Genomic DNA, 25,351 nt, shown 5'->3' on the forward strand with positions numbered 1-25,351 from the left:
GATATTGCATATTAAGTATTAGCATGGTCCTAGTCTTTGTTATGTTACTTCATAATTTCATTAGTAATTTTTTATGAAAAATAGAAATGTGCATAAGCCGTATATCAAATAATACATTAGAATTTTATTAACTATATTTGTTAAAAGCCACTACTCATGAAATCTTAAAGCATGAGACCGAAATCAAACTAATTACTGCGTTCTACATTTGAAATGTGAATGCCTTTTTTATCACATAAATCGGCATGACCCATTCACTAACGCATGATGATGAAAATTCACACACGTTTCAGCTTGTTTAGACTAATAAAGTTTTCAAAATACTTCCATCATTAAATAATAATAATGTGAAACTCGATTGTAATTACGCGTAAAAGTTGTATAGATAATTATTTTTCCCGAAAAGTCATAACCCATCATCACTTGTAGTATGAGGAACTAAATCTAGGGTATGATATGATATGTATTCGGTGTGGCAACGGCTGATAGCTGTTAAGTCTATACAACTTAGAAATCTTTCAAAACATAACAAATACTCTACACTAACTAATACAGTACAAATTGATCTGCACCCTCTCATAGCTTTGGGCTTACTCAAAAAAAGGGGTATTACTCAGCTAACCGAACTCCAACGAGATACCTACATATCAATCGCTTCTGGAATGGACGTAAGAATAAATGCAGAGACTGGTTAGTTTTATGACATTTAGGATGTGGAAAGACTTTTGCTTACTTATTGCCCATAGTGAACAATTTGTACATAGCCCATGATATCTATGAAAATCTAATACTGGAGAATGATGTCAAACAATCGATTGAATTATTGCCCAACGAAAATTTTGGTACAGAACATCAACTTATGGGAAATCACACATTTAAACGGGATCCAAACGACGACTTCAAACATGTCATGGATTCTAATTCGATTGGTACAGTTATGAATCTGCCAAAAGTGAAGTCATTAAGATCGTCTTCTCGGTGCATAGTAATTATTGTCCCAAATAGGGACTTAACCAGCCAGATTCTGCGAGATTTGGAGGATTTAGATCCTATGGGTAGATTATCCATTCAAACACTAGTGAATGTAGATCCTACACACTCACCACGTTCAACAATTACAGAATCGCGTATTTTTGAAACGAAAGATGATAATAATATTATTAATTCATCAATATCATATTTAGATGATTTGGTCACAGATAATCCACAACCACAACCAAAAAACATGTTCTATGAGGACCAGATGGCACTGATGCAGAACATACCCACAACTGCCGTACAGGATGTAAATGTCGAGATAATTTCTCACAAATATGGCCTCAGAAGAACACAAATGAGCGCCATTTCTAAGCATAAGTATGGGGTTCCAGGTATCAAAGTTGACAAAGTTGAATACATTAGACAACCCCAAATAATATCTCCTCGTATTCAATGGGGATCGGCAGACATTGTAATTACAACACCACAGCTGTTTCTAAACGATATAATGCATTTTAGAGACATGAATATGTACCCAAGCATTGTGGTATTTGATGAAGTCGATATGCTAATGGAAAACAATGCGCACAGGAGTAATTTGATGCAGATTGTCAGTTATTTACGTCCCAGGCCAAAAATATATAATCCACTTTTAAGTGGATCAAAACCCAAAGGATATATACAAAAACAAGTGCCTCCCTGCCAATTTATTAATGTTGCGGCCACGATCAATACTTCCGGGCCTATTACTTGCGGTAACATGCTGAACGAGAGATTTTCAACAAGTGTTCAAGTTAATACACCAAATGTCCACACAATAAATCCGTCGCTAAAGTTTGAAAATCACGAATTATCAGATGAGAACCCACACTTTACTGCGTTTGGCATTATAGAGAAATATTTTAAAAACACACCTTTCCGGGCTGTAATATTTTGCGAGTCAATTGCCACTGCCAAAACCACCAGCAAATACTTTCAAACCAGGGGCTGGCCCACACTGGAATTTCACAGCAACTTATCCTTAACAACTAGATTGGCAAATTTGGATACATTTTCCACCTTCACTGGGTCGATCATCATCATAGCAACTGATTTATTGAGCAGGGGGATTGATTTAGTTTCTTGTAACGTAATTATCAACCTGGACTTCCCCAAGGATTGCATAACCTACTTACATAGATTGGGGAAAACATGCCGACTTAACCACCAATTAGTGGATGAACCCACGGTTGTAAATTTCACAAAACCTTCTGACCAACAATTGCTACACAAAATCGAAGAATTGTGGAGACAGAAAAAAACACTTAATACTATTTTTTCTCGAAAAAGGTCACTACACAATCGTGCAAAAGCAGAAGACTCTAAAAATACTCCAACAAATGAAGTTATATCGACAAGTTTTAAATCCAATGCAGATAAAAAGGTATCAAATGCAATTAGGGACTCCCAAATAAATACATTGCCTCCACTATTAGCTCAACAACGAAACAAGCTTCTAAATGAATCGCCTATTGATATAACGAATGCCAGGGATGAAATGGACATACCTATAGAGAAGCTGTCCATTAGGAACAGGAGGAGGCTTTTGTATAGCAATTATTGTAATTATAATTAATATCGCATATAAAACAGTATTTCGTAAATTTTCACAGCATCCAACAACCTATCTCTTCCTATCAAGATTATTACAGTTATGTTTCTCTGGACTACGATGTTCGATGCAGAATTTTAACTTACATAACTTACAAGTAATTCCATACATCAATGTGCTTTTTTCACACTTCGTCACGTTGTTTTTATTAGCATTTAAATTGCATCTATGAAGTTCGTCTAGAAGCACATCCAAGTCTGTATCGTCATGGATGTTGTTATCTTCTAAATCAAAATTTCCAATATTAGAAACATTATCATCGTTATAGTTATCCTTCTTTTTTTTCTTTTTCTTTTTCTTTTTCTTTGAAACAGTAGAAACATAGTTCGTGTATGTAACATTTTCATCCAATTTACCAATCTCATAAGGGCCACAAATTGTATCCGGGTTTTCTAATCCATAACTAGTGTCTATCAACCTTGATTCCATTAATTCTGTAGTTATATTTTTAATGCTATGCTCGTTATTAAATGATATGAATAGTGTAAACAATAGATTAATATTATAAAAAAACACTTCCAATAAATATAGTCTATTACTAGATGCTAGTGAATTCGTTATGACTTTCATATAATATTCCATCCATGATAAATCGATTGTCTCTACACTATTACTGCCTGCATTGATATTAATGTTGTTATATATTACAATAACTTTATCGTCAATACGATGAAATAAAGGAGAAATTGATCCGTTAAGAGTGTACAGTAAACATATTGCCATTATGATATTCGATATGGGATTAGGCGTCAAGTACTGCAATGCATACGTAATATTTCCATATTTGCATTGCTCAGCCAATCTTAAATTTGAAGATTTCATGTAACCATTGGAACCGTAAGTTGTTTTGATGGGAATGTTGCCATAAGTTTTGATCAAGTAATTGATAAAATAGACTATAGAATCACGCCAAGTTCTTAACGCCAAAAAATGACAACGCCACCAACATCTACCAAATTTAACTACCTTCAGCAAATCCTTGTAAGGCGAGTGATTACGTTGAAATGTGTTTGCAGAGCCAAAAACTGCCACATGTCTTTTACCCCTAGTAATCGCAACATTCATCCTCCTATAATCACTCAGAAACCCGATATTACCTTCACTATTGCAAGACACCAGTGAGAATATAACAACGTCAGATTCGAAGCCTTGTGATGCATCAATACTAGAAATCCGCAAATTATGTGTAGTTACTCCAATTAATTCTTGTAACAACCTAGCTTGTGCCCTGTACGGAGTGATAACAGTGATACATTCAGGATGTATTCCTGCAGTGGAAGAAATGATTTTTACGTAATCTAAAACATATGACGCTTCTAATTTATTGAATATAGATCCACTATCAAACTCTTCCATCCCTTCAATTTCATACCATATTAATGGTGGATAAAAATCCACCATTCGTTCATTCAGCACAGAGTTTTTAACACTAGAATCTGATTCTAGTTTGTTGGAGTAGAACTGGTTATTGGACCACTTAACTATTTGTTGATTCATGCGATATTGGCGTTTTAGCATGACAAAACTATTTGGACACGAAAGATATAGTCTTTCTAGAATAGAACTAGTCTTGATACGTGATTTAACAATTGGAGGGAGCTGAAAGTGGTCACCAGCAAACACAACTCGTTTCACACCAGTAAGCATGCCAATGTAGCACGTAGATTCCAATGAATTGCCAGATTCATCAATGATTAGGGTGTCAAACTTTCTATATTTATTGATAAAATTTTGAATCTCCTTGGAACTAGTTCCTAGACAGGTAGTAAATATTGCCCGTGCTTTTTTCAACAGTTGCATTCGCTTAGAATAACTACCTTGGTTAGTATTTAATATTGTAGAATATGAATTTTCTGTATAAAAATTTTTTAATGATTCAATTGTGGCCATCTTCAGTTGCAACTCCTTAATAACGGCGCCCCGTCCAACTCGTACACAACTAACCCCTATGCTTACAGTTTTAGAGTAGATTAAATCCACTGCAAAATTACTGGGGCATGAAACTAATACAGTTTCACCGGATATAACCAATTGATGAATGAGTTCTGATAGTGTAGTTGTTTTGCCTGTTTTAAGATCAAATTACCTGTGCCTGGTGGCCCCCAAATACAAGCAAAGTCCTTAGATTTAATTGCATGCTCAATTGCCTCCTTTTGATACTTGTCTAATTGCAGTTTATAGTCTAATTTTAATTTTTTCTTTTCATTTTTGGTGTATATGCCATTGATGACATTTTTCAGGAACCTATTTTTATTTAGGAGCATAGACACTCTTACAATAGTTAAATTGTGTACTAAAAATGTGTAGCCATTATTACAACCATTTATGATCCTAAATTTATCACCCAATGACAACAAATTTACATTATCACTGGTAAATACGATCATACAATTGCCATTGTCAAATAGAATTGTGGAAGTTAGTATAATTTTACCAATAAGAGTGACAATCTCGCCAGTTTGATGCGGGAATTTCGTATATTCAACATTCAATTTTATATAATGTCCATGAGCCCATTCTTCAATCAAGCAAATTCTACAATATTCAGAACTAACATTATTTTTAGCTTCTTCAACTAATTTTTCAAATTCTTCATCTTCAATAAGTTCCTCATGCGTGAGTAGATAAAACTGTTTCCTTAGGAATTCATTCATATGTCCTCCATAATGCGTAGCCGCACATGACAGGGAGAGGAACTGCATGGATGACAAGTATAATTTTTTTAGCAAAAATAATACATTTTCAAAAAATAAAATTGCAATTAACAAAATAGACAAAACAATTTTATTAAAAATTAGCAAAAAACATCTAAATGGGCCTAGCTTTAAAGTTTCTGTTGTAATTAAATGTTATTTTGGAACAGGATTTAGCCATTGTCCACCTTGTCCGTACGCAGCAGAAACAATTTGAGCCACTGAATAACTCAAAACTTACCCTTTTTCTGCTTCTCTGCCATATAGGAGAGGTACCAAACCTTGTAAATCCCATATATTATTAGCCCTGAGCCCAGGGGATTTGCCCACCACCAGTAGCGGTACTGAGATACCCGTCCAATCTGTGCAAATTGGGCATTAACTTCCCTAGCCACATCGTCAACCAACTCACTCGCCCTCTTACCCTCAAGTTTCTTCCAAACCCGTCTCCACGTCAAAGGGTTAACAGATCTAGCTGCGGCAGCTAGAGCCCTTTCTATGTGCCAGCCCATTGACACAACACCGTATAATGAAATATCAACACAGGTATACACCACACTATATTAGTAAAACAACTACACTAATGTCCGGTCTAGTTATAGGGCTACCTTATATTAGCATAGGTGTGTCAGTATTCCACTTGATTTTTATGCGATATATTGACAGAAAAATTGTAAAATAAATCATAAATAATGACACTCTAACGCCCCAACTACTGTATAATCAACACATTCACATTATTACGAATAAATAACTAATTATACAATTATATAGTAACGTTTCGTGCGTTTAAAGAGTGTTTTCAATCTTCAGCATTATAATGAATTGTCAATTAAATGCTATCCACTGTTGTGTAGTAATTAATCCTATCTGGCGTTACTTTCCTATAGGAGCTACGTGATACAATACTTACCTTTGAAAATAATTGGACACTCCAAAGGCATCTGGACTCAAGTAGTTAAAAGTCACTGTTAATGGCAATTTTAATTTCCTAACAAGCTTGATTAGCCAGAAGGGGAAGATTCTACCGGTAAAATCTATCATTTTCCCAAGGCCACTCTTGAGGATCGAGTGTCTAGGATAGTAGCCGCCTTGCAGTACAGCATAGGCCAACATTCCATCCGCCACTGATTTAAGCCTGTTGGTAAAATTTTGATGTACGACTTGTAACAGGGACTGACAATTCACGTACTTGGGGGCTATTTTTAGTCCCTCAAACATAAATTGCTGCTGATACTTGTGCACAAGATTTTGGAGATTATCAGCGAGGTCTTCAAGTCCCAAAATCTCAATTTCACCCTGAAATTGTTCAACCATTTTGAGCTCAAGTTGGTATAGTTGTCTGCGATATAATAGCAGTGTAGGCGATTGCGCAATTTGGCTATCTATGGACCTATAGTTTTTCCGTAGGTAATTGATTATTTTATAGAGTGGCATGGACACGACTTTCACCGGATGAAACTCACTTTTACCCATTTTAATGACCATTGGAGGCACGTTAAATACCTTCTCAACCTCCCTAATCAGTTTCACTAGTCTCAGCTCCACCAATTTCTGAAATTTCTCAGATTCTCCATTTTGTAGCTCAAATTCGATACAAAACGTCCTAATAGGTATACCCAACTTAAAAATAAGTGCCAATGATGTAATTAACAACTGAACTGGGTATTGCGATTGTAAGCTGTGAAATTTCAGAGATTGGAAGTCAAGTGGCAATATTACCTGTTGTGTCGATGCAATAAGCAGTGATATTTGTGAAATATATAACAACAGAGAATTTCTATGTGATATAATTTTTAAATTAAAGCTATCGTCGAATCTAGATTATTGGGACGTTACCTTTGAGGCCAATCGGCTAGGTGAGGTACCAAAATTGTCTGCGACAAAGCTAATGTTGATGGAGTAAAATCGTGATTTAAAAATTCAATGGAATCCTTAAATCTCTTGACTCCAATTGAGCAAGCATTGTGTATCCCTCGTGTTTTGCTGGACTTATCCATAGTTACTATGCCATATAAGTTATTATGCGCAGGCAATAACGTTTTGACGCTCATAGACAAGGGGAAAATTAAAAAAAATACTGCCAATTTTGCCATTTTGATTGTTTTGCGCGCAATTGCTAACGAATTAACATATCAAGAGTGATATTGTCAAATCTGGCAGGACTTGAAATGAAGGGTTTGCTCCTACCCTCCTTAGTATACTCTCTCTTTGTACTATTCCTCCTTCTATACACGTAATCTGGTAGAACCTTCTCGTAAGTATAAGGTTTAGTGTCAAAATATAGCTTGAAAGTATCTATTAACCGCTGGAATGATTGCTTATTTGTTTTGAAAAGATAAGCCAAGTGCTTCCTCCTTCTATGGGCCAATTTGAGTAGTTTGAGCTTGGCAGATATGTCCTTGGGGGACCTTTTTACGTGTTCGATTAGGTAATCTATTCTGGCAGTTATAGCCGCAACCTGAGTATCGCATGAACCAGTATCCTTTTCGTGTCTTTTAAAGGGTTCCCTCAACTCCTGGACATAGCGTTGAATGAAGTAGGCCCCTTTGACACGAAGTTGAGATGGGGAAATGTCCCAGGTTGAAGAGGTTGATATATGTTCTTTTTTACTTACAGTTTGTGTTGTGTCATAAAAATCATTAACTATTTCACCTCCAAAATCTGAGTGTATGACACTAGTATTATTAAATTCCGAGATTATAGACTGAGAGGTTGTTTTTGGATATGTTGTACCTTTTTTTATCGTACTAGTACTAGGTGCCTCCTGTGACAATTTGATGTCACTAGTATCCCTTGGTGAATTTTTTAGTTCAGTAGCTGGAAAGACGCGAGATTTAGCAGATTTGAGCAGCTTTTTGGGGGTTCTACTTTCCACTGCAATTTCTGTGTGAGAAATTTGCTGATTTTGCGGTTTGACAAAGTTTGTTCGTGCACTATACAGATGCGGCAATTTGTCCTGGACAATGCATTTGATCTGTTTGGCAAATAGACCCTTGCCTGGTCCAGTCAATATTTTCTTCTTATTTTCACTGGTGTCCTTTTTTTCTTCGGTAGGTAAGGGCTTATCTCCTTTAGCAGTAGATATTATATTTGAATCAATGGGTGCTGGACGTTTGGTAATAGGCCCGACAGATTTAGATGATGGAGATACGTCTGGCAGATGAGATTTTGTTTGAGATATATCATGTGTATATGCCTGAATGTTTGGGGATGAAACGTCCGAATCAGGAATAAAATTGGGATTGTACGAGCATGAGTCACTGCTGTCAATGGCATCAAATTCGTAAAAATTGATTCCAGGATTGGTATACAAATCGGACAGAGGTGTATCTCCAGAAATATTCAATTCACGTTCCCCTTCTTCACTAGTGGAAAAGACGTTTTTAGACGTTGAATATGCTTTTGTTAAGCAATTAAGCGTGTTATTTCTAGTAATGTGATTCTCGCCGATATATGTCGCAGTAGATTCTCTAAATTCGGTACCTTTGCTATTGTTAATTTGATGTCTTAGTGGATTTGCTAAAAATAATAGGAAATAACCTTTCACTTGCATCGCCCAACATCATAATATAATAAATTACATATACTGATGTATAATGATACACCATAAAACACTCATTATCGCACTCATAATCAAATTTAAATATTATACAACCGGTGTGAATGGACAACAGTCGCACACATCTGAGCGCCTTTTTATACAACGTATCACGCCTGAAATTACCGAAGATTCCAAGTTTTTTCCACAATATCTAGTGGATTATACTTATAGTGGATACGAATTGTATCCATGGTCACAAGAGAGCATTTATGATCGCAACATATTTTCCTACTCGACAGATATATTACCGAAAGATGTGTTGAAATTGTTGAATACTTCAGAATGTAGCCACTTCATAGTTACCATTGGCGGTGGACATTGGGACTACGATAGATTTTCCAATTCCCCTATTGAAATTGTGCCAAATGGAGCTACTTTGATGGCCAACTTGCCCAGTAATTTTGTGCAACAAGCTTGGCCTATGTTAACCCATGGACTTTGGGGTCTCACCGGTGTCTCATTCAACATGTCAAAATCACCCATAGTTCTTGCAAATAAGCCATTCGTTGGTAAAAACAAATCTGTATTGGATGATTTGAAGTTACGCTTGGATCAGGTGTACAATTGGGTTGATGATACGAATGAAGAGAATTACTATTTGGACACTAGGGAGAATCCCAGACAAGCTTCGAAATTAGAAACAATGGAAGATTTGTTGTACAAGATTAGTAGACGGGAGAGGGCGTTGTATTTTGACAATTTGACACAGGAAAATTTGTGCACTGACAATTTATACAATTTGGAAAGGTTGCTTCCCTGCGGGTTTAGGAAAGGATTTGCCATGATTTTTAGCGATTTACACCATATAATTAGTTCAGAATACAAAGGTGTAAAACTGTCGGCATCACTTCATAACGGCCGCTATTATTATTCATTGAACATACACTATGTAACTATTGGCGAGGAATTAGATAATCTAAAATTGCTGGATAACTGTATTAACAAATGCCATTGTATGAATGAATCACAATTATTCATTAGATCCAGTCAAGCTGATATAGCTGGCGGATCTAACATGGGCGATGGTTCATATATTTACATTCCTAAAGTTGTAGGTACGTATATGTCTCATAATGGATTGATGATGATTACTACTGAGTATTGTATCCTCATGAATATGTTTCTAATCAGAACATTTGATTTTTTCTGCAGAATTAAATATGTTCAATCCATCCCATACAACACTAAATACCCTAGTTATATAAAAATGCAATTATTTGTGTTGAATGACTAACATAGACCTAAAAGTTGCGTTAAAAACTGCTAAGCCAATAGATGGGCGCGGAGTCACGGTTACATACGAGGAATTAGATGCACCGGGTGTAAATCGCAGAACCAGCTCAACTCTACTAATTACAATCAGAAACCCTACGGATAAAGTCGTAAAAATTGCTTCCATCACTGTTCTGCCCAAATGGATAATCCCACTTGGTCACACACTAACAATCAAAACTGATAATAATCTGTTATGCGTTGCTGAAGATTGTTTCCATACGTTGGGTATAGAATCTCAATGGATTGTAAATAACCAATTAACCCCGGACACTAGATCTAACATCCTGTTCGTCACCAAACTATCTGCTAATTCAAGATTATATATATCATTCCAGATACTTAAGACACTGTTAGGTTATTATTCCATGGGTCTTGGAGAGTTGAGAGGACAGATTTTGCCTGGGACAGTCCTCTTCTACCAGGTGTGGTATAGTTTCCATATAATATTACTCATCCGTGATCTATTATTAATACAGGATCAGTTAAGTGTTTGGCCAGAATCTTATCGCAATTACTTATCCAAGCTTTCGGCATTAGCATCAATAGGACTCACTGATACCCATGTGGATATGACTCAGCAGGAACAAGTACCATTCAGATCTCTGCTAGACGAAATGATTGACAATTCTTGGGGGTTTGCCCATAATACCAAGTGCCTGGTGTCCAATCCATTAATGATAAAAATATTGCTCTCCGATAATACGGTATCTTACAATGCAATGGTTATCATTGGCATTGCTATTGGGATGTTATTTGCCTTTGTTTACAAGTCTACAATTGAAGATGTGGACAAGATTACATTCACAAGCACTAGTTCTGTTGTTGGTGCGCCTATGGGGAAAAAGATAGACTGACTGATTAATTTTGAGGCCAATCACAAGATTTAGTTGTTAATGATGTGTAGAACATTGTAGTGCATGAACTTAGGTTTTTATAATAATTAAGATATTTCCTTCAGTAAAGTAGTAAATCAAAGGATCCAGTACCTAGTTTGATAGGTTTGCCCGTGATAATACATTCGCTAACTCCACAAATGGGATCCCTACGATTGTGAACGGCAGCCTCAAAGAGATGTTCGTTGGTTTCCTCAAAACTAGCCAACATTAGGGTGGAAGTTCTCATTTTTTGTATCCCAAAGCGATTGATTCCAAGCACCTCACCTCTAAACGTCATTACGTCGCCCAATAAACACATGTGCCTGTAGTCAATTTCTATAGAATAAGCATCCATACATTTGCAGATTTCGCTGATAATGACACTCCTAGCGGCCTCAATTCCCAACACTTTGGCCACTTCAATGACATGATTTGACTTGACCTTAGTGCCAACAACACCTGGGATGCCCATGATGTTGAGCAATCCATAACCCTCGACAGCCAAGTGGTATTCGCCCCCTTCCTTTTTAATCACGCCCCGTTTGACAAACTTCTCCCCTGACAGTACTAGTGACATCAATCCTATATAAACTCTACAAAATACCGTCTATTAGGGACTGCTTTTGGAACATGTATAAACCACAATTTGTATGAGGCACTAGGATTGCCAGTCGATCATTGTCAAGCACATAGATACTGTTCTTGTCTAATCTGATCTTATTTATGGAACTATAACCAACAATAACTTCTTTTACCTATATTAGAACCGGTTTTTTATAATGAATTTAATATCATATATTTGGTGTAATTGATTCGTGTTGTTACTTACGTGATTCGCACTGATACACAATCCCAAGTCAGCACAAATACCCTGATCAATTGTGAGAATGATAAATGAACCATGAGGAGAATAAATATCCTCAAACTTCTTACAAATATTTCCTATTGTTGTCTTTTCAATCCTATACTTATTTATTAGGGCAGCCTCAAATTTTGAGCTCACTAGGGGCACTTCTATAATAGGCGTTTGAATATTGGCCGTGGCGTTTATTATCTCCTTTATTCTGGGCACACCCAAAGTTACATTCATAGATGCCACGCCTAGATAATGGATAGTATTTTAACGAGGAAGCATTTATTTACATGCATATGCAGTATATATGGTAAATGATGGTTATTATAAGTGCAGTATAGTGGCTTGTCCAATGACCCTATAACTATAGATTCTGCACTAGAGTATTTTTCACGTTTTTTTAATGTAAATCTTATTGTAAAGTTGATTTGAATTGATTATAGTGCCAATAATTCTTGATGATGAAATTTCAATTCAATAACATGGAAGAGTCTTAGCAGAAATTTGTGAAATTTTACACAATGACTTGTTCTCGCATGTTTTTACCAATTTGAATGGTTTCCAAGTTATTTTTGGGAAATATTGACAACATCGCCTATTAGTGTACACGGTTACACCATGGGTTAAAACCTCCAATTTATTTTCTTTGGGGAAAGTCACACTTATAAGTGTAAGCATATACTATAGCCAATACAACAATGCATTATAATATACATCATATATACATGGGGTAAATAATTGTGGAAAGGAAGGGAAAATTATGCATTCTTATATTAAATGGGTTTATGATATGCCATGTCATTTAATTTGTTTATATACAAATAAAGTTATACTTTATATAGTTTTTCTGTGATTTACCTGCAAAATGAAACGTCTTCAAAGTCATTTGAGTTCCAGGTTCACCAATTGACTGGGCACCTAGCGCCCCTACCGCATCCCCCGGTTCCGCTATGGCGTTCTTGTAATCCCTCCAACAAGATATGCACAAGTTGTATAGGTGCCTTAGAGTAATAACATATTTCTTGTTAACTGGCATGTTGTATGTTATCCGCTTCCTCTTATTCCCGTCTAGCTGATAACATACTTTCTGTATCACATTTCGACTGGGCCATTCGGTGAATTCGCTTCTTCCAGGCTCTGCCCCTTCAAGTTGCCGATATTCTGCAATTTCCTCTGCCTTTCTCTCAATCCAATGCAATGAATCACTTTCAAAATCCCTAAACACTGCACTTACACTGTCTTTGCTCATATCGCAATCACCTGTGCTGTTAATGTTCAAGTGCTGTGACAGTTTGGCAGGGATAAATCCCTTAACTAAGCTATATATGAATCTGGTCCATCGGCTTATCTCAAATGGGAACAAAGGCACATTAATTTTATGGCCCATACGGTGGATCACAAGATAGCATTTGAGTTGGTTAGAAATCATTTCATAAGCATACTCATCACTCTTTAAATATTGCAGAGATTCCAGCCTTTCCTGTAGGAATTTGGGCAATTTCATAGCACGTAATGCCTCTAAATCTAATGTCGGTGGCTCTGATGGCGGTAAAATTGGACCTTTATAATCCCCAAATTGTTTAGAATTTGATCGTGCCTGTAACATTTTCAGTGTATCTTCCATATGAAACACGCCTAAACTGCAAGGGCTGATCCCATCATCTCCATATAAGAACTGTACAACTTGTCCATCACTGGTTCGTACAGTGTGGTCATAACACACACTCAAGTCTTCCAGCGCCTAAAGTATTAGTTGTGTAAATAGCAGCAAATTAACAGTTTTGTAGAATATTCGTGAAATATATATATTATTATAAACAACCTTGTTGAATAATATTGCAAACGGTCAATTAGTTTTCTTAATGGCAATTTAAGATTACAAAAAACGCACATTACATAGCATAATATTAAAACATATGTAGAAAATCCAAATAATCTAACAAATTTAAAGTACTCACCTTCATAAGCCTCCTCTGCATGTACCCAGTCTCTGCAGTCTTGACAGCAGTATCAATAAGCCCCTCCCTTCCACTCATAGTGTGGAAGAAAAATTCCTGTGGATCTAGTCCCGTGAAGAATGAATTAGCGACAAAACCCCTAGATTTGGGCTCCAAAGAATCCATTTCAAAGTGTGGCAATGAACGGTTGACAAATCCATTTTGTATCCTTTGTCCTATGTGAAATATCTGTGCAACCTGATACATTTTGCTGGCCCACACATGCGATCATTTGTGCGATATTAATTAGTGACCCCTTGGCACCGGAATTAAACATGATTAGCGGTTTATTTTGGGGAGGTAAGTGTTCATAACATACTTTACCGGCCTGATTACGTAAATCGTCCAGCTCCCCCTTTATAATTAGCTCAAGGGTTTCTTGGGCTGAACAGCCAAACTTTGCCTGGATTTCTCCGCGATTGTACTTTTCAATCTCATGATCTACTTTTTTATACCCGTTATTCAATACAACCTATGTCACAAAGTTTTGTTACAAATAATATTTTTAACAAATTAATTAAACAAAATAACCCACAGATAAATGATACTATCGTAAAAGAAATAATTATGCATATTTTAAAAAAATCAATACTTTAAAACACCACAAAAACTACACAAGGATATATCATTAAATACTTATTTCACATGCAGCATTTAAATTTGCTAAATAAAATAGAAAATCGTACCCCTTTCTCCAAAATAAGCTCATGTGAGGGAATAACATCATCTATTCCTATTGATAAACCGTATTCACATAACCATCTACAAGTTAACTTGGAGATTCTTGATAAGAATTTACTAGTAGATTTAGAGCCTTGATTCCGTAACAAATGAAATATAAGTCCAGATTTACCGGGACCTAAAGTATTCTTCCCAACCGAACCACACATCAATTCAGAATTAGATACCACAACATATCCATCACTTGGAGACATAACATCACTATTACCGTAAACGCTAGTGTTTGATTTATATGGTTTAAATTCGCGTTCTTTAAGTTCCAAATTAATGTAAGTCCTATCTTTCCTGTTAGGTGAAAGCAGTAGACTAAATACTTGTTTGCCAGTCCACAATTGTATCGGGTATATAATTGCTGGAGGCGGAACGTCAATATGCTCTATGCCGTCACAAAAGCTGCAACATAAGTTGAAAATTTTCTTCTTGTCCAAAAAATAGTCCTTGCTGGTTAGCAGATAGGAAGCACTAAGGAAATCTTGCACTGCAGCCACTAAGGGCTCGCCATTTTTAGGACTGGTCAAATTATTTAGTACACCCATTAAATGAAATGCCTCAGCGCGAGCTTCCTCTGTTTGTGGGAAATGGAGATTCATTTCGTCGCCGTCAAAGTCGGCGTTATATGGTGAACAAACACACTCATTAAATCTTAAAGTAGAACCTTGCATTACGATAGCCCTGTGGGCCATTATGGACATTCGATGCAATGAAGGTTGCCTATTAAATAGCACTATATCTCCATCCCATATGTGCCGTTCAACGATATCACCCACGGCTAATCTCTCTGATACATTCTTCGGATTTGCATATCTCAAATTACATTTGGAACCATCAAGTTTGTTAACATAACAGGCCCCTGGCCAAGAATCGGGTCCATTTAGCACTGCACGCTTCAAGATATTGATATTTGTTGTATTTACCCGTTCAGGATAGGTTAACCTTTGTGCAATATACTTGGGCACCACTACTTGATCAATACCCACGTTTGGATCAGGAGATATCACTGTACGGGCGGAAAAGTCAACCCTTTTACCAGAAAGATTGCCTCTGAAGCGTCCTTCTTTGCCTAGATTAGTATTTTCAATTGAAATTTTATAGTTATTAAAATTTACAAAACATTACTCGTGGAAAAATCGTATAATAGAATAAAAGTTATATGGTGTAGTGTATGTGGATTCCAGGTTCAAATTTTCACCCATTTTTCTCGCTAAAAAAATTAATATCTTACCTTTGAGGCGCTGACAAATTCCCCTGCTAGATTTAGTAATATTTTTGGTAGCCAACAACTGAGATACAGCTGGGGATTCAGAATTAATATATCTAGTACATTGCAATTGCATAAATTGCCAGTTTCCAATAAATTGGTTAGTTTGAAACCCGTTTTTACACTGACTCTTTATTAGATTGTTCAAATCCACAATGTCAGACAGAATACAAGTGAGATCATCTTCTGTAGATCCATGTTCATCCAAAGTCACGGAAGGGCGAATACAACTCTAAATTGATTATTATTTGTTACTGGTGGTACTGGTATGGATGATATAATGAGATTCTCAGGTTTATCAATGTTTAGTACCAGTAAGTGCGCTGGATTGATCGATTTGAACAATGATTTAACGTATAGTGGATCCAGGTCCTCCTCCACTGTCTAAATTATTAGCATATAGTGAAACTAAATTTAAATTTATTGTGTACTAACCTGCATTTTCCCTCCTTGTTTCTGCTTAACTGTATGCCTAATCTTCATAAACTGATCCAAAGTGGGTTTAACAATTCTTTTTAACGAACCCTGCGTGGAATTACATCTGGGACATTTAATAACCTTTCTACACTCTGCTACTAATCTTTTAAACAATATCTTCTTAGCCAATGGGTCAGCTGAATAATCAATTTAACATACTGGTTATTAATGCCTGATCCTTAAACCTCTTCATGTTATCTTCGGAAATTAGAAGATATGAACATTTTTTGCATATACAGGAGAGAATTTGGATAGTGTACTTAAAGAATCCAATATGGAATACGGGCAAATGAAGGTCAATATACCCCCAATGCCCAAGACATTCAGTCAATCCTAGGTTACAGGTTTTACATTTTTGATCATTGCGGTTGGTACCTAAATGAATAGATTATAGTAAAGAATTTTATGAGACTAGTACCTACCGAGTCTGAGATCAAGAACTCCATATGGAAAAGGCTTGTTAGACAAATAGTAATATATTTCACGATTATTAATTGGTATTTCAGATTGCTTTGCTATGTCACAATTGCTCATGACGCTGAATCCGACGCTGTCGATTGTGACTAGTGGCGTTTCTATTGGGACAAACTTTCTCATTCTACCTTAAAAATTCACATCCACATAACTCGTTAAATACCATAAATTAATAGACTGACTGCATTATTAATTAAATGATAGGCTACACATTTATTCAACAATAGATCTGATGTACATTACTAAACCCCAGACGCAACTTACCATTGGAAGCCATACACAATCTACCTAACAAACAGAGAATTATACGATATAAATTTTGACACTAATAATTGGGTTCAGTTGTATTTTGGTAGAGTATCTATATCTAGCCCTGAATTTTTATTTGTAACCTAAGATTAAATGATCAGTCCTGGATCCGTGTTCATAGCATAATGACATACAATATTATAACACTTTACAGTAATAACTAGTACTATACGAACTTATCTACCATCTTGTCTCTGTCACTGGGCAGTGTGACCTGTTTCCTATACCACTCGGGCAAATATTCGAGTTTTAACGGATTTTCCAGCCCATTTGCAATCCTATTCAGTTCTTTTGCTGCTTCATTCTCGAGTACATTGAATCTAGCTCTTGTACGGCGCTGCTTCGTGCTGTCTAGTGTTGATTCCTCGGCGCAAAATCTACTACTCAATTCCTGAATGTGTTTGAGGGAGTTTTTAAAAAAATTTACATCACCTTCCAGTCTTGCCACGGCAAATTCGTCGTCACAATCGCCCCAAGACCACACTCCAGGCTTCACTATGTGCAATTGCCTGGCACTATCAGTACTAGCGGCCACTAGACCCAATTGACCACTCCATTTGAAATCTGTCGCTAATACGCCACTTTCTGAGTCAAAATGTCCATTATAAAGCGCTACAAGCCTTGAATTATTAACTGGTTTATTGGTAGAAATATTCGACCTGCCAATCCAGTACTTGTTCCTCATTATAGCATCATCGGGGCTCTGTACATCCTTGGCCACATTCCATATAGCCCAAACCGAGTGTTTATTTGCGGGATCAATTTCATGGGCATTATGCGATTTTATAAATTTGCCATATTGCACTGCCAGCAGAGCATCGGCTCCCCTAATCCAACTAAGTTTGGCTATTGGGTGTAAGGGACCGAAGTGTATGTATACCTGGGATGGCAGGTATGGTTTTATCACGCAGTGATATACATCCTTCTCCACTCTGCCACAATCTTTACTGTAGTTATTATTATTATTAGCTGTTCTGGTGAAAGCGGCATGAGTATTGACTTTTGTGCTATGGTTAGACCCTAGACTAGAACTTACATATTGAGGAGCATAATACACTCCAGGTTTCGAACCCAGTACCTTGACAATATCAAAGATCCAAATGTTTTCCGTAGTACCGCCTACAGCCACTAGATTAGGAAACCTCAAATTAACATCAACCTTGAGGCAGCACTTATAGTAGGAACCAAGTGCCTGTTTGTCAATAATCTCGGGTATAGTTAGGGACATCGCCAACTTGATCACCTTTTTATCAAATATTTGGAACAATTTTAGTGTAGCACTGGTGTCTACTGTGTATAGGATGGGTTGGCTGCCGTGCAAGCAGATGGGAGAAGATACGTCGGTGAAGTAGTGATTAGTAGGTGGATTAAGGGTTATAATTTGCAAGTGTTCCAAATCAAATTCAGTCTCCGAAATTCTTTTTATGGGGTATATTGCGATATTTTGTAAATTAGTAACAATGGCTACGACATGTGATGGAAACAGTTTCTTGTCCACATCTGAAGAATACATAAATTTAATTGGCAGATAGTCGTGGCAGCAACTGCTATCTTCTCTAGCCATTTGTATCACTCGTCCACTGGAACTAGTTTTTGCTATATTTTCTGTACTAAGTAAAGCTTTCACGGATTGCCTGATGAATTCTTTTATATTGTATAGTTCGACGTGCTGATTTCTCAGTTTCACTGCTAGCAAATAAGAATCCATATCTCGGCTGTAGTTACAAACATCGATTGATTCTACAACATCATCAAATTCAATTGTAGGTGCAACCAATTTGATCTCATTCCCTTCATTATTAGTGATTGTCATTCCATCACACCTTATTTGTAGATCGTCTGGATAGATGTTATCCTTGCAACATTTTTTCATACTAACAAGCATTATCTTTGCCACTGATTTTGCACAAACACTCGTATTAACATTACCACTGATAATGATATTGTGTATGGTAAGTACTGGTAGCCAATCGCTGGTGCTATTGGATAGAAGTTTTATATGTCTAGCAGAGTAATGGAGAGTAGAATGTAGCAAATGCTGGAAAGAAAAAGGGAGATTGCTATAGAAGTGGAACCTAAAATCATCTCGGTCAGGAGGAAACCAGCTTTCATAGTCCCTGATATTATGCATCCAGTCCAAGTGCAGCGCCTTCTTATCCTTGATACTCCATTCGTGAGTGATGCGATTTAGGGGTTTATTGTATGTATTTCTGAGGAATACACGATACCTTTCAAATATTTGATCGCACAATCCATCGCACTGCGAGGCTATTTTACACCGTCCCCTAGAATATGCATTTTGTTCATCCTTTACCTACATAAGCAGCCTCCTACATTTGTCTGTGTCACCATATGTAGCAGATTGTCGAAAATGCCATTGGAGACATTTTCACTTATTGCACAATCGGATTTATCCACACATTCGCTCATAACAACTTGATAAATAACCAATCAATTAAAATATTTGACAACAAACCTGTTGACGGTATGTGAGATGTCCTACACCATAACGTACTAACGCATTTTTGATCCAGGTACAGTGTCCCACATATACTATTAAGTGAGCCTAACGTTGATACACATGGTAAAATTAAGTTAGTTTCTAAAAATACATGAAAATGTTGTTAAGCGTCAGCCCCGCCTTTACTAGCAGGGCTGTCACTGCTACAAGTACCGCCAGTGCTGGTGTTGTTTTCTACAAATGAGAGCATTAAATTTAGTACTCGTTTGGCAAATACACTAGGCTCCTTTATGGTGTACCCACCCAAAATGGATACTACGTCGAACAACTGCAGTGCGATTTCCCTAGGTTTGTCACCAAGCCTATCCACCTTCACCAACTCATCCAAATGTCTAATAATTTTATGCTCTGTATTGATTTCCAGCACCGGTTTTGTCATCAGTGCATTGGATATAACATCTTCCTCTTGCACTCCCTGTGCTGTGGCCTGCTGTCTCATATATTTCTGCATGGATGGACTGAGGCCATATTCCGACTGCACCAGCACAGCTGGTGACACAGTTAATCTACTTGACACTCTGACATCATGCACCTTCTCAACCAGAAGATCTTTCATCCATGCACATAGAGTTTCGAACCCAGAACTTGTTCCAGATTTATCATCAGCTGACCCATTCGACTGGTCAGTACTGGCGTCAATCTTCAAATCCGATTTACCCACATCCACTAAAGATAAGTCCTTGTATTTGTTGACTCCTAAAGCGGATAGGGAAAATTCGTCAATTGGTTCTAATGCGAATAAAACTTCATAATCCATCTTTTTCATCTTCTCCAGACATGGAGAATTTTCGGCGGTTGTCCTATCCTCTGCCGTAAGGAAATAGATACATTTTTGCCCATCTTTCATCCTATCAATGTATTCATCCAATCCAGTGCGGGTGTTTCCACTTTTATTTGACCAAAATTGCACCAGAGATGCTAGAGATTGCTGATTCTCTTGATCCTCCACAACGCCGATCTTCAAATACTTGCCAAAGTGGTCATTAAACCTGTGCCACTTCTCATTAGTGGAATTTGCACGCAGATTGCGCAGCATTTCTATAGCCTTGGAAGCCAGTCTCTTGTTGATAATTGTGAGCATTCGCGATTTTTGTAGATGCTCACGTCCCACATTCAGTGGTAAATCATCAGAGTCCACAACACCTCGTACAAACGTTAGCCATCTGAATTAGATATTGAAATATTGACAATTTTTAATTATACTTTTATTTAAATTTCCAAAATTTGCTAGTATTTAAAATTTCTAATTTGAATGTAAATTGTCATTTAATAATATTGGGTGTAACTTTATTTGCTTCTAATAAAACATTGGGTAAACCATTCAAAATATTGGTAATTAATGAACCAAAGGCGAATATTTTGGTATAATTACACATTATTTGATCAAAAAATTAATTCCTCATTTCAATTCAGGAAAAATCAAGCCTTACCTTGGAATTGATTCTGCAAACTTATCGTTGATAAATACTCTTTTCACATACAACCTTATAGCTCTAGACTGGTCATCAAACATATTCCTAGACAATTCCCATGGTAGAGCCCCAGGGACGTAGATTATGCTACTAAAGGCAACTTGGCCTTCAACTTTGAAGTGGATGTATGACATAGGGTCGTCGTATGCCTTAAATGTAGACTTGTAAAATGCTATATAATCCTCTGGTTTAAGTTCTGATTCACTCCTTCTCCAAATGGGTAATTGAGTGTTGATTGTTTCCCACTCGTTACGTTTCTTAGTGACAGTTTTGTATCGCATGGGTTTGCCTTCAATAGTGTTATTTTCATCTGGTACACGATCATAGTCAATTTTCTCTACCCACAACTAGATTAGCTTTTATTGAAGTGTATTGTTTAAAATATTTGTAGACATTTTATATAAATAAATATCGAACAATTGTGGTTATACTTCTGTACTTATCATAAAATGGATCTTCAGTGGACTGCTGGATTCCAAGTGGGTTCGTACGAGGAACAACAACAGGTCTCGTGGATATTTTAATCATTTAAGTACATAATTATATGTAATATTACATTTAATACGAATTAACATACTTGAATTGGGAATTTGACAAATTCAGAATACTTTCTAAGCAACTCCTTAAGTTTATAATCCTCCAAATATTCATCACACTCAGGTCTTATATGCAAAATAATCCTTGTGCCGCCCAACTCCAACACCTTTTCCACATCTCCTCCCTTTTGTTCAGCAACAGTGAAAGTGCCATTTGAATTCGAACTCCACTTATGAATAATGCCATTTGGGTCATTGTATGACTTGGAATAAACATCTACTCGTTCTGCCACTAAGAAGGCGGAGTAGAATCCAACTCCAAATTGGCCAATCAGGTTCGAATCAAAATCTCCAGATTCAATCTGCGTGACATTAAGCATTTACTTGTTTAAGAAACTTTGCAGTTCCAGATTCAGCTATGGTACCAATGTTGTTGATCAACTCGTTCTTAGTCATCCCTGAATTAATGCTAATGATACCTATCCCATCATCTTCAATGGTTAATGTATTAAGGACCTTATCAGGTTTGATTCTTATAGACCCGAAGGTTTCGGGCTTGGCATTGCTGCTGGCATTCATTCTGCGTTTATCTAGAGCATCAGCTGCATTTGATACCAGCTCCCGGAGGAATACATCTTTGTCAGTGTATAGTGAATTAACAATTATGTCCATCACTTTGTTGACCTCCGCTTTGAAGGTATATGTCTCCTCGTTATATGTTTCACTTGGAGGTCTAGTGACAATTTGGACACTAGAATTTGTACCGGAATCATTGTCAAAGTTGGTGCTAGTTGTGGATTCTTCATTGATGTCAGCAGATTCAGCGAAAATGTCACGCTTAAGGAGGCTATTTGATGGATTAACTGAATTGACAGGGATGATAAAATTATAAACGTATCTCCGGGACATACAAATTGCAGCATCTATCACAATTGATAGGGGAATAACCAATCGAATTAACCATTTCATTATATGCCAATACAAAATAATTAGTTTTGCTACATTATTTACATATAGTTTTGACAGATGACACTGTGATGGGGTACCATACTATTACTATGTACCATAGTTCAGCAATTATTAGTGGGTGTAATTTGTGAATATTTGTCTATATTCACACATTTAATTATGGCGTGAGATGAGCGACACTGAGAGCAGCATTATGAGAGAAAATGCCTCCTCCGAACCCTCGTCCAATCCTCCCAGTATATACGAATACTACAAAAATGAACACTCTGACAATGTATCTATATCAGAGTCAATTTACTCCGTGAGTTCGGATAATTCCGATAAAATTTTGGACGGGATGCAGGGGGAGGTCGAAGATTTTAGTGAAAGTGAAGATTCTGCTTCATATATCATGGGTATCACTATAGCTTATTTAGGTGGCTATCACCCTGTTAGAATTGGCGATATCTATAATGACCGATATCGCATTGAGGCCAAGCTTGGTTGGGGCTATTTCTCCACCGTATGGATGGCTACTGATTTCAAATCCAAGCCCCCAACTTACGTAGCGATTAAATTTCAACGCAGTGCAGATGCCCATACTGAAGCGGTGTATGATGAAATAGAGATGCTTACTAAAGTTAGGAATGAGGTTTTGTCCAAGGAATGGCTTGAGTCTAAAGATCTTTACAAAAGGTAATACGATGGTTTACACAGTCTGTTGCAGGACAATTATAATAAGACGAGGGGTGTAATTTCGTATTTGAATTTTTTTAAAGTGCACGGGATAAATGGAGTCCATATTTGCGTTGTTTTTGAGATTATGGGTCCAAATATACTGTGCTTGATTAAAATGTACAAGTTTCGGGGGGTAAGTCACTTTACATGTTTGATATTTGTTTAATTGGAAGAATAATATCATTTCAATTTTGTACTATAGTACATTAATCCAGATTCCAATACATTTGGTTAAAAAAATAGCCATCCATGTATTGCTAGGGCTAGACTACCTCCATCGCATTTGTGGAATAATACACACGGATTTGAAACCGGAAAATATCCTGGTCAGCTCCCCTCCAATACCAGCATCGCTACCATTAGAATCTGATTTGCACAGAACGAGTGATGATAAAAACATCCACACGACTTTGGCTGGTGACAATGGCGATAAAAATGATGCATACAAAGACAATAACACAGCGTGTCCCTATGTAAAACATGAGATTAGACGCGGCATTAGTGATCCATCCTACATTACAAGTTACTCCCATCCACATGCTTTACAAACTACACTCTACAAACACTACGGCCATAATCTAAAAAAAGAATTACTGAACGATGTAAGTATGAATAAAACTGTCGACTGGATGCCTAAATTTGAACTACTGAGTAACAGCCAATCAATTAAGACAGGGGCTGGCTTATCACTTTCTATCAACAGTAATTTGAATAAAAAGCCGAAAAATTCGTCTAATAAGAAACAAATATTTGTGGAAACTGTATGTGGGAAATACCAGATTAAACCGGCAAGTCTAGATACATTTCATTCTCCCAATTCAATATTCAAAATCTGCGACCTGGGCAATGCATGCTGGGTCCACAACCACTTTACCGATGAAATACAGACGAGACAATATAGATCGCCAGAAGCAATTTTAAAATGTGGTTACTGTACATCTGCTGACATTTGGTCACTAGCCTGCGTAATATTCGAACTTGTGACAGGAGATTACTTATTCGACCCTCGGGGCAGCGACGCCAAAGATCGCGACTGCAATCATATGGAATTAATAGTTGAACTATTAGGGCCAATTCCCAAGAGTATGATCAAAAAGGGCAAAAAATCCAAACAAGTACTAGTTAGGTGTATGAAAAATATCAAACAATGGCCCATAGAAAGCGTCTTGGTGAAAAAGTACAAAATGAAGCAAAATGAAGCCAGTGAATTGTCTAATTTCCTTTTGTGCATGTTAAAGATCAATCCTGAGGAGAGGATGCCAGCGCATGAGTTACTAATGCACAAATGGCTCACAACTTGACCATTATATTGAATTATCAAGTTACTTTTGATAACTCAGTAATCATAAAACAACTCATATTATTTTGTGGTAGAATGTTTTGTGTAAATTGATAATTATATCCGCATTAATTTATTTAATTGCTATGTATCATTGTGTATTATTTATTGCCTTTTGGTGCTTATAATTGATTTTGGCAGTAAGTGCCACGTTAAAAAATATATTGAAGTGTTTGACTAATTTATTTAATATTAGCGCAACAATTTAGCATAATATAAACTATTTGTGATTGTATTTATATTCCAGAAATGTTTATAGATATCAGTGGTTAACATTCAATACATGCTTAGTAATTGCTGCTGTGCAATTGTGATAGTTTTAAATATATTACATGCACTTGTTAGTACAAATTATTTTCGTGGACATAAAAATGGGCTCCTTAATCAACAAATTTTTAAGATAAATTTATTACAATACCTATAAGTGTTAACTTAAGAACAGATTAAGCAATTAAGTCGTTTATAATAGTCATAAATTGAAAATAATCAAGCACTTTAATGTCAATATTACCACAAATTTTTGTAGTTTGAAATTCTGCAAATTTAATTATCTAAGAATTAAATTAGATAAATAAAGCTGTATAAGGTTTATTAATATTATTGCGTATGATA

General features: G+C 36.5%; 10 protein-coding genes across 10 annotated transcripts; 3 read left to right on the top strand and 7 right to left on the bottom strand.

Annotated features, from left to right (window-relative positions):
- On the top strand, positions 462 to 2,593 carry BmR1_04g06180 (DEAD-box ATP-dependent RNA helicase 22; the record flags this gene model as incomplete). The annotated part of the gene is made up of 2 exons (XM_012794387.1): positions 462 to 690; positions 711 to 2,593. The coding sequence occupies 2 exons, from the start codon at positions 462 to 464 to the stop codon at positions 2,591 to 2,593; spliced, it is 2,112 nt and encodes a 703-aa protein (XP_012649841.1).
- Positions 2,594 to 2,641: 48 nt separating this feature from the next.
- On the bottom strand, positions 2,642 to 5,331 carry BmR1_04g06185 (AAA domain; the record flags this gene model as incomplete). The annotated part of the gene is made up of 2 exons (XM_012794388.1): positions 2,642 to 4,695; positions 4,716 to 5,331. The coding sequence occupies 2 exons, from the start codon at positions 5,329 to 5,331 to the stop codon at positions 2,642 to 2,644; spliced, it is 2,670 nt and encodes an 889-aa protein (XP_012649842.1).
- BmR1_04g06190 (conserved Plasmodium protein, unknown function) lies at positions 5,479 to 5,834 on the bottom strand (the record flags this gene model as incomplete). The annotated part of the gene is made up of 2 exons (XM_012794389.1): positions 5,479 to 5,543; positions 5,564 to 5,834. The coding sequence occupies 2 exons, from the start codon at positions 5,832 to 5,834 to the stop codon at positions 5,479 to 5,481; spliced, it is 336 nt and encodes a 111-aa protein (XP_012649843.1).
- Positions 6,155 to 7,322, bottom strand: BmR1_04g06195 (conserved Plasmodium protein, unknown function; the record flags this gene model as incomplete). Its single annotated transcript, XM_012794390.1, has 3 exons — positions 6,155 to 6,215; positions 6,236 to 7,141; positions 7,162 to 7,322. The coding sequence occupies 3 exons, from the start codon at positions 7,320 to 7,322 to the stop codon at positions 6,155 to 6,157; spliced, it is 1,128 nt and encodes a 375-aa protein (XP_012649844.1).
- Positions 7,323 to 7,441: 119 nt separating this feature from the next.
- On the bottom strand, positions 7,442 to 8,878 carry BmR1_04g06200 (hypothetical protein; the record flags this gene model as incomplete). Its single annotated transcript, XM_012794391.1, has 1 exon — positions 7,442 to 8,878. One exon carries the CDS (start codon positions 8,876 to 8,878, stop codon positions 7,442 to 7,444), a length of 1,437 nt encoding a protein of 478 aa, XP_012649845.1.
- Positions 8,879 to 8,921: 43 nt separating this feature from the next.
- Positions 8,922 to 11,055, top strand: BmR1_04g06205 (hypothetical protein; the record flags this gene model as incomplete). The annotated part of the gene is made up of 3 exons (XM_021482485.1): positions 8,922 to 9,981; positions 10,166 to 10,623; positions 10,678 to 11,055. 3 exons carry the CDS (start codon positions 8,922 to 8,924, stop codon positions 11,053 to 11,055), a joined length of 1,896 nt encoding a protein of 631 aa, XP_021337712.1.
- On the bottom strand, positions 11,156 to 16,999 carry BmR1_04g06210 (DNA-directed RNA polymerase III subunit C1; the record flags this gene model as incomplete). Its single annotated transcript, XM_012794393.1, has 12 exons — positions 11,156 to 11,658; positions 11,681 to 11,831; positions 11,906 to 12,177; positions 12,788 to 13,670; positions 13,888 to 14,102; positions 14,125 to 14,398; positions 14,613 to 15,727; positions 15,890 to 16,157; positions 16,181 to 16,309; positions 16,361 to 16,539; positions 16,562 to 16,777; positions 16,825 to 16,999. 12 exons carry the CDS (start codon positions 16,997 to 16,999, stop codon positions 11,156 to 11,158), a joined length of 4,380 nt encoding a protein of 1,459 aa, XP_012649847.1.
- BmR1_04g06215 (hypothetical protein) lies at positions 17,352 to 19,615 on the bottom strand (the record flags this gene model as incomplete). The annotated part of the gene is made up of 2 exons (XM_012794394.1): positions 17,352 to 19,499; positions 19,535 to 19,615. The coding sequence occupies 2 exons, from the start codon at positions 19,613 to 19,615 to the stop codon at positions 17,352 to 17,354; spliced, it is 2,229 nt and encodes a 742-aa protein (XP_012649848.1).
- Positions 19,616 to 19,809: 194 nt separating this feature from the next.
- Positions 19,810 to 22,683, bottom strand: BmR1_04g06220 (Heat shock cognate 90 kDa protein; the record flags this gene model as incomplete). The annotated part of the gene is made up of 5 exons (XM_021482486.1): positions 19,810 to 20,869; positions 21,137 to 21,525; positions 21,756 to 22,076; positions 22,099 to 22,172; positions 22,194 to 22,683. 5 exons carry the CDS (start codon positions 22,681 to 22,683, stop codon positions 19,810 to 19,812), a joined length of 2,334 nt encoding a protein of 777 aa, XP_021337713.1.
- Positions 22,684 to 22,852: 169 nt separating this feature from the next.
- BmR1_04g06225 (serine/threonine kinase 23) lies at positions 22,853 to 24,701 on the top strand (the record flags this gene model as incomplete). Its single annotated transcript, XM_021482488.1, has 4 exons — positions 22,853 to 23,078; positions 23,100 to 23,358; positions 23,380 to 23,533; positions 23,616 to 24,701. 4 exons carry the CDS (start codon positions 22,853 to 22,855, stop codon positions 24,699 to 24,701), a joined length of 1,725 nt encoding a protein of 574 aa, XP_021337714.1.
- Between the last annotated feature and the right edge of the window lie 650 nt (positions 24,702 to 25,351).

Source organism: Babesia microti, chromosome IV (assembly GCF_000691945.2).
Source record: "Babesia microti strain RI chromosome IV, complete genome".
Lineage (NCBI taxonomy): Eukaryota > Apicomplexa > Aconoidasida > Piroplasmida > Babesiidae > Babesia > Babesia microti.